Genomic DNA, 13,666 nt, shown 5'->3' on the forward strand with positions numbered 1-13,666 from the left:
TTTGTAAGCTACAAGCAAACCACAAAATTTATCTTCTCAAAATGTTTAAAACTGGTATTTTATGAAGATAGCTTTTGACTAAATCTGTTCTGCGAATTGCAAAAGCGATTTGAAACGAGTAAATTGAGAAAGACACCTTTATTAATGCAATACAAACTATTTACAAATATTAGATATCGATTTTCATATTCGTTTGTATTCTTTACATATAAAATTAAAAAAAAAATCTCAATGGTTTCAGCATGCCGCATTATGCGAATTCATAAGACAATATGAAATCAGCACATTACTGTAAATTTTAAGACTAAAGTGAACATCAAAGAAAGAAACGTAAAAAAGATCAAATGAAATTCTTCCACCTGCCTGTAAATTTATGACTTTTTCAAATAACGGAACTGTCAATATCATGTAAGGATTGATGCTTGGCATAGAGACGCCAGCCCAAACAGATGCTAGCAAGTTTCTCTCGAATGTGTATGAGTGAATCATTTGGGGCAACACTTCATTGTCAGACTTTCAGGACTTTCTGGCATTTGCAATTCCGATGATTACATAATGGGCGTTTTAAAGTGAAATAAAACTTTCTTCTTCACTTTTGAATACGAGAGAAATGCTAAAGAAAACGAACTGCACTTGTTCTAATACATAGGAAGAAGTTCAAGATAATCAGAACTATTTTAACATATTCATGCAAAATATATTTTTGTTCTGCGTTTGCGATTGTCTAAGTAAGGGCTGTATAGCAATCTGAATGTTGTTTACATTGTTGTTATTAAGGTTATGACCCATCTGTTTTGAGACACACCACATGATTGGTGTTCAGCCCTTTTACATTTGGACGCTACACTTCCCTCTTGCATTGTGTCTGACTGAACAGGTAGAAAACTCTATGATAGGTAGTTCTTAAATCCTACTGGGATTGAACTATCTTGATTTCTGTCTTCTGCCCTGTTTTTCAACGGGCCCTTAAGGGGGTTTCCCTTGTTGCTCTGTCTTCTGCAAAGGCACTTAGTGCATGCGTTTAAGGTTCTTAAGGATTGCTTTTATATAGATATACAAGAGCATTTTTGTGTTTTACATTGCATGCCTTCTGTTGCCTTTGCGTTTGTTAGGATTTCTCCTGGCGGGGATAACGTTTATTTACTCTGTCCTATGACTTTGGAACATTGTGGGGCTAGAGTGAGGTTAGGTGCACCATAAACCGGTTTAAGCTTCCCCAATGGTGGTTTCGCCACTGACCGTTCCAATGCGGTGCCTAACTGTGTTCCTTTATTTGTTCGTTTTGTCCCATGCCGTGAATTCCCAGTACCAAATTACCACTTTACATTTCCCGCAATATGAGCATACTATGGCAAGTCTATATCTGCATGTAGTTCTCGTGCGGCTATCGCTTTTGCATTTACCGTTAATAAATACCGCCACTTAATTTCAACCATCGGTATACAGTAAATTATTGTCTGTAAGTATTGACCTGGCACTAATGAATGTTCCGTATGTTTCCGTAAATTATTTTGGCGTCCAAACCTAAAATCGAAACCAATTATACACAATCATGTATCATGTGCAGATATAGCTGTCTGCCACTAATCTCAGGGTTGTGTGTTCAAGTCTTCTGTCTGGCCATTTTTTATATTATCTGTAAAATTAACAGACGGGCGGAGATTAATGACTGCCAACTCAATACTTACGGACAATACTATGCCACATTGATAACATAATATTTTTGATGTTATTCACTGTTGGTCCAGAGAGTATATTGTGAGATATTTGCGGAAACTTTGAATGAGTCAGACTTAAGTATGGCGCAACCCGCTCAGCGCAGAAAAAAAGGTTATTTTGACTTAAAACATAGCGGAAGGACAAAAAGGAAACGTGCGATGGAAGAAGTTTTCAAGGGTGCATGTGAGAGCCTGCACCCGGAAATAAAAACTGTAAAAGTTGATTTAACTTTCGGGGATTCAGGGAAGATAATGTCATTTTACCCGAGATCAGAATCTCATGAGGAAGACTCACCCCCATGTCTATCATGGCAAAAATCACAGGAGACCTCCAGTGCTATTTGTAAACGTGTTCTGGCTATTCAGGACAAGTTCCGAATATCACAGGAGGCATTACATGAAATACATATGTTAGGGTCTTTGATCCCTAGCAGATATTACCTGGACGCGGAACGGAGACGTTTGAATTCAGTGCTGCCGCTGCATCAAATGAATTTGGTAAGTGTGCCACATTTTCTTGTATTTTAGTCTTTCCTATGGCTGCTTTTAATGCGGCTTTGACAATTTCCCCGGTCTGGTCATTAATATAATTGGGTTATTATAACAGTAGCTTGATCTGGGATGCAGTATTCGGCTCGAGTGGATTTTGCCAGATCGGATCTCACGAGGCGCGCAAATTCCAGGAGAGCCGAATCTAGCTACTGTTATAATGACCTTTTATTATATACCTTTACCATTTTGATTCTTATTTTGTTCTTGAACGAAATTTTCAATGTTTATCGATATTAAATGTAACTTAGTGAAGTCTTTATGTGCGCTATTTATAGAAATGTGTCGTATCATGCATATTAATGAAAATAGTCCGGCAGCATACAATACGGAAGGTACAATACGGAATTTAAAAGGTACTATACTGTCTGTTCATATTTAATTGTGAAATACAAGCCGATTTTTTACAGAGTTTATATAGGTATGTAATAAAACAGAATAGCTAATTTCAATAGTTATCACAAAATTATTAAAACAGATTAAAATATGTGACGGTCTAAACGAGGGAATCATAATAATTTTGACATCAATAGCTCTCCACATTACTGGTTTCTTACATAACACTGTTGATTTATTATCTTTTTTGCAAGAAAAATTTGATGCGCTGCCAGTTGTAAGAGTAATCACCATTCCCAGTTGAATAGTCTACGGGATTTCAACGCTGATGCACGCAAATTGAATTATCTTTAAACTATGCCGGTACATAATTGTTAAATTCATAAACAGTTATTTTGTACCTTTTTGCTTTCAAGCAGTGTGCAGTTTTATTTTCATCTAATTATGCTTCTATTTAATTATTATAGCTGGAAGATTGTACAAGAAGGTCATTGACTGATATACTTCAATATGTATGCAATGATCTTCCCGAAGACAGGACCAAGCTATTACTCCGCTTCTCGTGTGATGGGGCAAAGATCACCAAAAAAGTAAATTCTGTTAGAGGAGTCGTCAAGATCATTCACCCAAGAGACGCACTGCCTGTCTCATTAGATCATCTAAGCATGTCCCCTGATGATGAGCTGACATTGTTTTTCTACTTAGGCAAGTACAAATATAACAAATGACCATACTAAAAACCTGTATCTCAATATTTCAAACAAAAACATACATTATTATGCCGAATATGCTTTCGCAGATAAATTGCTATTTAATAAAGTATTTTTGATAGAAATATGATCCTTGAATTACTCAATTGGTTAGGCTTGGAACGAGACAGATAATATAGATTATAATACAATTATAAATATTGTACACCCACAATGACAGCAGTTCGCATTTATTATACAATCAGGAGATGAAAATCGAGCTGTAACAGAGGTTGCAACTAAGGAGACCTTCGCAGAAATGAAGATTTGTTCCGAGCAGGGATTAGAAATCAACAACAGGAGGATAGAGACTGAATGGTATATTTTCATATAATATTATACAATGTTACTTTAATACATTTCAATGATGACAGTTTACTATTTATATCATTATACAATCGTCTCTAGTTATTATTAGTCATTATAACCAACCGCGTCTTGCGGATGAATCTTTTCAGCTTTTTTATTTTATTAAAATATAGGATTCTAGCTTGCGACTGGAAAGCACTGACGATACTGAAGGGGATAAACTCTGCAAATTCCCAGTTTTTCTGCTTGTGGTGTTACTGTCAGAAGTCACAGATCTGTGATTTTAGCAGTAAGTATTGTTCACTCTAATATTTACAGAAAGGAAGCATGTTTCATCGGTTCTCTGTACTTCAAAAGCTGTCCGTAAGAAGGCAATGTTCGACTATTCGAAATATTGTCCCAAAAGCAGGAAAATATTACCCAAAATATTAAAAATATCAAAAGAGTTTTCAGTTCAAAAGGGGGCATAATTTGACAAAAATGCATGTCAGAGTTATGGGACTTGATGCTATCAACTAGTTTTATAACCCCGAAGGCACATGTGAAGTTTCAACTTATTATCTGCATTTGTTCTGAAGGTAGTAACTTGCACGTAAAACTTTAAACAGAATTTTCTTAGTCCAGAAGGGGGCATAATTTGCCCAAATACATGTCAGAGTTATGGAACTTGATCCAGTTAGGTTGGTTATTGATCTAGAAAACGGAAAAATAAGTTTCAAATCTATATAACTTTAAGTAATAGTTGTATGTACTTGCATGCAAAACTTTAACCAGGATTTTCTAAGTCCAAAAGGGCCATAATTTGGCCAAAGTGCAGGTGAGAGTTATGGGCCTTGATGATATCAACTAGTTTTATAGCCCCGAAAACACAAGTGAAGTTCAACTTTAATATCTGCATTAGTTTTGGAGGCAGTAACTTGCATGTCAAACTTTAACCATAATTTTCTTATTCCAGAATGGGACATAATTTGCCCAAAATAATGTAAGAGTTATTGGACTTGACCCAATAAGGTTGGTAATTGATCTAGAAAAAGAAAAAAAATAGTTTTAAATCAATATGTCATTTAGTAGTAGCTGTATGTACTTTCACGCAAAACTTTAACCAGGATTTTCTAAGTCCAAAAGGGGGCATAATTTGGCCAAAATGCAGGTCAGAGTTATGGGACTTAATGCTGTCCACTAGTTTTATAACCCTGAGGACACATGTGAAGTTTCGATTCAATATCTGCATTAGTTTTGCAGATAGTAACTTGCATGTAAAACTTTAACCAGGATTTTCTGAGTCCAAAAAGAGACATAATTTGTTCAAAATACATGCCATAGTTATGGAAATTGACCCAGTTAGGTTGGTAATTGACGTAGAAAAAAAATAACTTTCACAGCTATATGCCTTTAAAGTATAGCTGTTTGTACTTGCATGCAAAACTTTAACCAATGCGTGACACCGGCGCCGACGCCAGGGTGAGTAAAATAGTTACACTATTCTTCGAAAAGTCGGGCTAAAAATGACCTGGTTTTCGTGCAAGACTAACATACTGTACTTGTAAAAGCCTTAGGTATTAAAGGTAAGAAGAAACTTTGCTGAAGAAATGATATTGTTGAACTGAATTAACGGCTGAAATATACATGTAAAATTAACACAGTTACAGCAAAGAGTACGTTGAAGAAAAAGATAATAAAATAATACATTCAATGTAATTTAGTTCCATCATGGGATATCAAGCGATCATCAAAAGACCAGGCACATGAATTAAGAAATGGAAGTAGAAGAGGATACATCAAATCTGATCTTTTGCCATTCATTGATTACAAGAATATTGTTCCGGACGACTTGCATCTCCGCATAAGAATATCTCTCAAGTTGTTTAATCAAGTGAGTATACAATATAACACATTATTATGCCTCCCTTTTGCCTACAATGGTAAAATCCCTTTACCCGAGAAAGAGATACTTTGACTATAAAAAACATTTTCAAACTTTTTGACATGTGACCGAGCTGATATTTTGAATGTCATATAAGCGCAATTAACTCCTTCAATTTTTCAGCCATATGATTGCCTCCCTTGTACACATATAGTAGTGACGTCATTATTTAATATGTACCGAGGCGATTACCGCACTAAAGATTAAACTGTAAAATTAAATGAATTAAAACATTTTTAAACATTTTAAGTACTAAATTTTGTTCGGAATAATAAAATAAATATCATATGACAGCATGTCTGACATTGATATTCTCAACACTCGAAACAGAATGTCCCCACTCGGCTTTCGCCTCGGCTGAAATGTTACCCTCGGGTTGACAATATCAGTGTCACACACGCTGCCATGATATTTATACAATGTCAAATAGTAACTACAGTTTCCCTAAATTTTACAAAGTCATATGATTAGTATCTCGAAACATAATCGAAGTTGATGCCTATAAAACAGTAAAAGCACCGTCGTGATTTATCAATATGTGATTAAGTTCTGCTATCGGACGTGATGTAACAAATCATGTAAAAAACATTGCCAGTTTAGTTCGTGTCTTGTTACTTCTGCAAATAATGTTTAGATTGTGACATGGGCAATAGATCAGAAAAATGAAGAGCGACTGGAAGTGGAAATGAAGAGAATCGGTGTGTCATTCCATTTCTGGGAGGAGCAGGGGGACGACAAAAGTAATGCCTCTGTCAAGAAATGGTCACAACCATCAGGTTTGTTGAAAATATGATATTAGCAATGTTGTTTTACCTTGTAAGTTTTATCATGTAACACGTTTACTAAGTGCAATATAATTATTGCCTACAGTATACATATAAAATAATTGACCATGCTTTCATTAACTGCTTTGAAATGTTCAAATGCAAATGTTGTCTTTATGTTTACATTGTGCTCAGAAATATGACCCTAGCTTTGCATTGAATAACTCTATCTATTATGAATAAGAGGGCCAAGATTGCTCTAGGTCGCTCGCCTGAGAAACACACCATAACAGTGTAAACATGTTTGACCTAGTGATTTCATGGAAACAAATTTTCTGACCACTTTTCATAAGATTGGACCAAAATTCTTCAGGGTAAACAAGCATTTCCTTTGATTTCACATAATGACCTAGTTTTTGACCCCATATGATCCAGATTCGTGGTACTCCAAGATTCTATAAAAACAAACATTCAGAGAAAGTTTCAGAAATATCTGGGGAATAAAGTGACCTCCAGAGTGTATACAAGCTTTTCTTTTGATCTGACTTAGTGATCTAGTTTTTGGTCCCACGTGACCTACATTCGAAATCATTCGAGACTTTAAACATCAAGATACGGTCATAAACGTGGTCTCTAAAGTGTTATCAAGCTTTTCCCTTGAATTCACTTGATGCCCTAGTTTTTGACCCAACATGACCCACATTCAAATCTGACCTAGAGGTCATCAAGACAAACATTGTAATCAAAGTCCATGAATATCCAGTGTAAAATGCAGAGCCTATTGCATACACAAGTTCTTTTCTTTGATTTGACCTTGCGATCTAGTTTTTGACCACATATTACCAATATTAAAACTTGACCTAGACTTCATCAAGGCGGCCATTCCGACTAAATGTTATGAATATGTCGTTTAAAATTCCGCCCCTATGGCGTACAATTTTGTTTTGCTTTAGTTTGACCATATGATCTACTTCTTTTTACCCCTGATGGCCCATATTCGAACTTTACATGGATTGCATCCAGACAAATATTCCCATAAAATTTCAAGGAGATCGGGTGTAACATGCAGTCCCTGTTGCTTACATAAGGTTTTTTCTTTGATTTGACCTAGTGGACTACTTTTTGATCCCAGATAATCAATATTCAAACTTGACCTTAATTGTAACAAGGCAATCATTCTGACCAAATTCCATTAACCTCAATTGAAAAATAAAGCCACTATCGCTTACACAACGTTTTACTTGGTTTGTCCTAGTTTTTTTTTATCCCAGATAACCATTATTCAAACTTTACCTTAATTTTATCAAGGCAATGATTCTCATCAGATTTCACCAAGATCATTTGAAAAATACAGCCTCTACCGCATACACAATGATTGTTTTATTTGACCTAGTGACTTACTTTTTGACCCCAGATGACCCATATTCTAACTTGACATAGATTTCATCAAGAAAATCATTATGACTAAATTTTATGAACATCCTGTGAGCTTAAAACATACAATAAAACTGTAAAAACTGTAAAATTTACCCTTTCAGGCGATGATTTGAAGTTCATAATTACAAAAACCCAGCTTCGAAATATAATAGATGACCGGCAAGATAGACACTTAGTAAATGTAGCGAGTCTAAGTGTCGTTCAGTTGCGAGATGAGCTTCGCAACATGGGACTTGACTGCAAGGGGAAAAAGGCAGAGCTTGTTTCAAGACTGGAGCAGACTTTAGGCAGAGGAGTGAAGGTGTGTTTCATAACTGTACATAGCACATAATCATGTTTGTTTTTCAAAGATACGTTAAAATGCATTCATATTTAGTTTATAGCAGTGAAATTAATAAGCATCAGTCTGTGTCCAAAGTTTAACAGATACAACAATAGCATCTTTTTTACAAAATATATTATTCCACAGGTCCGTGCAAAAGCAAGAAGCCGCCTTCAAGTTAACTTTCAATTTCATGACTGCGATGATGATAAGGACAACCGTCCAACTCTGGATGTGGATGGTCTTCAGGAGCTATGGATCGAGTTCGACGATCTGATGGAAGCGCTCAGGGCTTTACCCCAGACTGAAAAATATATGGAGTCTAATGAGTTTCACTTAAAGGCGAAGGCCTGGGCAAGCAAATTCAGGAAGCTCACCTTTGACGAAGATGTAACGCCCTACATACACAGTAAGCAGCTTGAATGATATATTATTGTTTAGCACATAAGACAGAAACGTATTCATATAAGTGTTTTTATCAGGTTTTTTTCGTTTTTATTAGAATAAAAAGGCAATGAATTCAAGCATATTAACATTATCAAAACGTGATAATATATCTTACTACAATATTTATCACAGAGTTCATTTGGTTCAAATCTCGGTTGAAACGGAAAACTTTGGCATCTCCACTATTAAAATCATATCTAGCTTGTAAAATCTAAATCATACAAGCTATGTGATATAAACTGTTCGTGTAACAGGTTTAAAATAGACATGTATTGTGTGCCTTCAGCGATGGTATACCATGTGCCCTACTTTTTGAAGAGATTCGGATTTATTCATGACATAGGAGTCTCCCAGGTTGAAAGGAAGAATTACGATCATAGACAGGCCTATTTTGGTAGCACCAACAGAAGCGGGGGAAAAGTTAAGAAGAAGGTGTCCTTACAAGTGAGTTCGTGATAGTTCGGACTAGCATCATAACAGGAGTGCTTTAATGTTATTTCCGCTCACTTTGGTCATACTATACTGGTATTTTCTGACAATTTTAGTGATAAAATTTACCTTGAAAGTCCTCTGTACATTGTTAATTTATTCATGTGGCTGCAGACAGGACGTTAATTTTCCTGAAAAAAAAAATCGAAATTGTAAAGTATACGTATTATATTTCAGATCTTGCAGAGAGAAAATCGAATGCTGTACATAGCACGAGAGAAACTGTTGAGAGAGAAACGATCATATAAAAAAGTCAGTCACGTGATACCATACAGTCAATGGATTGACAGGATATCTAATTGACGAAATCCGAAATACAGTAAAGAATATTAAAACTTAACTGAAAGTGTTCTTGACAATTATAATGGAATACAAAATAGTTTCATACCTCCTTTTTGAAATGTCACGTGTGACCATATTTCTGCGAGCACGTGTGAAAGTTAAGTGTAACCATGGTGGCCCATTTAATATGTAAACTGGAACTGCGCTGCACATTTCAGGTCTTTCAGTCTCATCGCCTGTCCAACGACATCTGTAAAAGATACATGAAACAAAATGATTGTTTCTCCACTTCAAAAGTGAACTAGATCTTTGTTAAATTACATGTAAGTCTGGCATGTTTTTCTCTATTAAAAATTTGCCACAAAAATTGTAAAATTGAAGGTTTGGTCACATATCCTGCAGGTATAGTATATCGGGCATTTCTTTACAGTAAACATGTTTATATTTAAATAATTAAGTTAGAAATTTTTCTTTCTCTTGTAAAGTTTGTGGCCATCTTTAATATTCAATGCATTTCCTAGTCCATTTTGCTGGTCGTACATAGATGCATGTCATTTTATGTTAACGTTTTCAGTATAGCAAACAGATTATTACATATTATTACCTTTGACACATATCATGATTGTAGTTGATTCTTTCTTTGTAACCCCACGATAGGTGGATGTATTCTGCAAAATTAACAAACGTCTCAGTGGACGTTTTGTAGAATCTGGATGACCAGCCATCACCGAGCGCCTCACACAGTTCCTGTCCTGTAATAAGACAGTCGCAGTTTCCAAGACCATTCGACTTCAATTTTGGAATTTTAGTCTGAAGTTGTGTAAAGGAATCAGTCCTAAATGGGACCTTGACAGTTACACGACGTTGTCGCCCTAAGGAGCCATCACCAGTGTACCTTGCATCCGAAAGACTATCAAAAATCGTCTGGCAAAGTACCGAAATATCTGATTCGTCATTCTTTTTTTCACCGAGCAACATATTTTTTGTGTATGTGGAACTGTTGGGATTTCCTTTGTTGATATTGAGGTAAGACCTCAGTTCTGGGTTGTTGCTTAACGGAACCCAACTGGGTGGACCATTCCAGTCAGCCCATTTCACCAGGACCTCCTCCTCATCAGCACGTACCCGCATCTCAAGCACATCCTCTATTTTCCATAGTTTCTGCAATGAAAAGTAAAACAAAGAGTAAGTCTATGGTCTGTATTTTGAGAAATTTTAGTGTATATAGACTAAGTTGGAGTGGAATGTGTTGGGGACCGGGGGAGGGGGTGTCACGCACCGAGCACCGGTCTCCTATTTCAATGGGTTTTGATGAAAAGAAGGTCATCCCGACCTTGGATCACTCACCTAAGTAATATGAGCTACATGTTTCAAATGTCAAACTGATGCTAAAATATTAAAAAAGTAGGTCAGTGGGTCACATTTATGATACCTGAACTAGTTTTAAGATTGGTATGCATAACTGTACATGTAATTCAAATTTCAAGGCTTATCTTAAAAACAATAAAGTAGGTCAGTAGGTTACATTCGAGGTCAATGAAATTCAATATTTTTTAAAGATCAGTCTGCAAAACCGTTCATGTCGTCAAAATTTCAAGGCTGTATCTTCAAAAACACGAACGTAGGTCAGTAGGTCACATTCCACATGACCCAGATACGAACTTGACCTAAAGATTATCAAGTTTATTACTCTGACCAAGTGTCATGAAGATGCAATCATAAATGTATCCTCTAGAGTGTTAACAAGCTTTCCCTTTGATCTAACCTTGGTGACCTAGTGCTTGACCCCACCTGACCCAGATTTGAACCTGACCTAAAGATCATCAAGATTAACATTCTGACCAATTTCCATTTATATATGTTTATAAATGTGACTAGTAGAATGTTAACTAGCTTTGCCTTTGATTTGACCTGGTGACCTAGTTTTTAACCCAACATGACCCAGATTCAAACTAAAGATCATCAAGATTAACATTCTGACCAAGTTTCATGAACATAAGTAATAAATGTGGCCTCTAGATTGTCCGCAAGCTTTTCCTTTCATTTGACCTGGTGACCAAGTTGTACACGCCACCTAGCCCATATTTGATCTTGACCTAAAGGTCATTAAGATTAACATTCTGACCAAGTTTCATTGAGATATTATCAAAATGTGGCCTAGAGAGTATAAACAAGCTGTTTTTGATCCCGCCTGATCCAGATTCGAAATTGACCTAAAGATCATTAAGGTTAACATTATGACCAAGTTTCATGAACATACAGTCATAAATGTGGCTAGTATGTTAATGAACTTTTCCTTTGATTTGACCTTGGTGACCCAATTTTTCACCCAACCTGACCAAGATTTTAAATTGACCTAAAATTCATCAAAATTAACATACTGACCAAGTTTCTTAAAGATATGGTCATAAATGGCGTCTAGAGTGTTAACTTGTTTTTCCCTTGATTTCACCTGGTAACCCAGATTCAAATTTGACCTCTAGACCATCAACATGAACATTCTGAAGTTTCATGAAGACACATCATCAATGTGGCCTCAATAGTGTTAACAAGGTTTTCATTTGATTTTACCTTGGTGACCTAGTTTTTGACCGCACATGACCCTAAATAAAACGTGACTTAAAGATTATCAACATTAACATTGTAACCAAGTTTCATAGACATACTCTCATAAATGTGGTCTCTAGTGTTTGCAAGGTTTTCCTTTGATTTGATCTAGTGACCTAGCTTTTTATCCCAGATGACACAATCGAACTCATCCAAGACTTTATTGAGGGTAACATTCCGGCCTAGTTTCATTAAGATTTGGTCTAAATTGTGACTTCTAGAGTGTTAACAGCCAAATTGTTGTCGACGGACGACGGACACAGGGCGATCACAAAAGCTCGCTTTGAGCACTTCGTGCTCATGTGAGCAAATACAAATGTAATGGAGTTTAGTAAAGTAAGATTTAATTTAACAATGGGGCTCATTTCATGGCATAAATATTCATATTCAGTTAATGTAATTAAGTGTTCATTTTATGCTACTAGCTCAATATATTCGTTTGTTTCTTCAAACATTCTTTGTAAACATTTGGATAAATATAATGTACATGTACGTTCATGCTATACATTACCTCTTCTATCTTGTCGTTTGTTTGTTTAATATATCCCGTTTCCCATTCTCCATATCTATCTGGCGATTTGCGCTTTCGATTAGGTCTACTTGTCATTTCTGTAACTGTAAATGTATTGACAACTTACGTATACCGATGTTATACTGCGGAATGTCACGGGTCAGAGCCGATAGGTATACGGGTAGATTGGCTGTAGTACCCGGCGCTGAGTTAAATCGCTAAAACTATAGGTAATCTAAAGTGGTAGGATATTCACGGCATGATGTATGTATGCTTTCTGTAGGTGTGTGTTGGTCGTGTGCGCGTCCGCGTGCTGGGTTAACATTTGGGGAGGCTGCGGGTTTTGGAACTTGGCTTTTCGTGTTGGGTATTCATCATTGTTTTTTGTTCTGCACGTCTGATAAACCGATAGTAATTATTTATCCGGATAACATAGAATAAAGGCTGGACTCGGCATATGGAAATGAAAATTATTTCTTGAATTAATGGCAACCAACGCATGACGTTATTAAAACGGCAACGTTATTATCTTTTTTTAAAGATAAGATATGATATTAACACGTTTGACACGTTAAACAAATCCAAGTAATGTCTTAAAATCAGCTTGAAATAACTTACAAAAGTTATAGCAGTTTTCTTGTGATAATTTGTAACAACATCTAAAAAAAACACACAAAAAAACCCACAAAAAAAAAAACGCACATTTACAACATGCACATTTTATTTCATCATTTTATAGACTATCTGTTCATTAATTTTGCGATTGTGAGAAGTTTCATTAAAAGCTACTGCGTATAAAAAAGTTTACTTGAAAATTTTGTATCAAAATTGTGATCTTCCCATTGACTTCCGTTACGAAAACTTGTGTGAGTTTCAAATTTTTCTAAACAGTCTAGGAAAATATCAAGCAAAGGGCCCTATGTTTTTCGGCGAACGCCGTCTAAATTCGTTTTCGTTACCTATGCCACGTGACTTCAGTTTGCAAATCAAACTACTTGATAACGCATTATAGATAATTTATCAAAATGGAAGATTTATGCAACACTCTGCCTGATTGGACGAGAGTGTCAATTTCTTTCACTCTGTTGATTGTGCTACGCCGAGTGAAATGTAGACAAAGCGTTTATCCTAAACGACTCTGTTCACAGTTTTAAAGCTAACTTTGGCTCAGTATATTTAGCAAGAATATTGATATATCTCAAAATGATAAGTAAGAGTCTTT

The 13,666-nt window shown here is 35.9% G+C and overlaps 1 protein-coding gene across 1 annotated transcript; it reads left to right on the forward strand.

Annotated features, from left to right (window-relative positions):
* The first annotated feature begins 3,707 nt into the window (after positions 1–3,707).
* Positions 3,708–9,347, forward strand: LOC128547783 (uncharacterized). Its single transcript, XM_053520966.1, has 7 exons — positions 3,708–3,950; positions 5,365–5,534; positions 6,220–6,361; positions 7,888–8,087; positions 8,256–8,517; positions 8,842–8,999; positions 9,222–9,347. The coding sequence occupies exons 1-7, from the start codon at positions 3,797–3,799 to the stop codon at positions 9,345–9,347; spliced, it is 1,212 nt and encodes a 403-aa protein (XP_053376941.1). The 5' UTR covers positions 3,708–3,796.
* Positions 9,348–13,666: the final 4,319 nt, after the last annotated feature.

Source organism: Mercenaria mercenaria, chromosome 13 (genome assembly GCF_021730395.1).
Source record: "Mercenaria mercenaria strain notata chromosome 13, MADL_Memer_1, whole genome shotgun sequence".
Taxonomy (NCBI): Eukaryota; Metazoa; Mollusca; class Bivalvia; order Venerida; family Veneridae; genus Mercenaria; species Mercenaria mercenaria.

Bases quoted from the DNA above. Each gene is read 5' to 3' on its own strand.
- LOC128547783 (XM_053520966.1), top strand. From the start codon at position 3,797: ATGAATCTTTTCAGCTTTTTTATTTTATTAAAATATAGGATTCTAGCT. The intron at 6,362-7,887 runs GTTTGTTGAAAA...TTACCCTTTCAG, and splicing joins GAAATGGTCACAACCATCAG to GCGATGATTTGAAGTTCATA. The intron at 8,088-8,255 runs GTGTGTTTCATA...ATTATTCCACAG, and splicing joins CTTTAGGCAGAGGAGTGAAG to GTCCGTGCAAAAGCAAGAAG.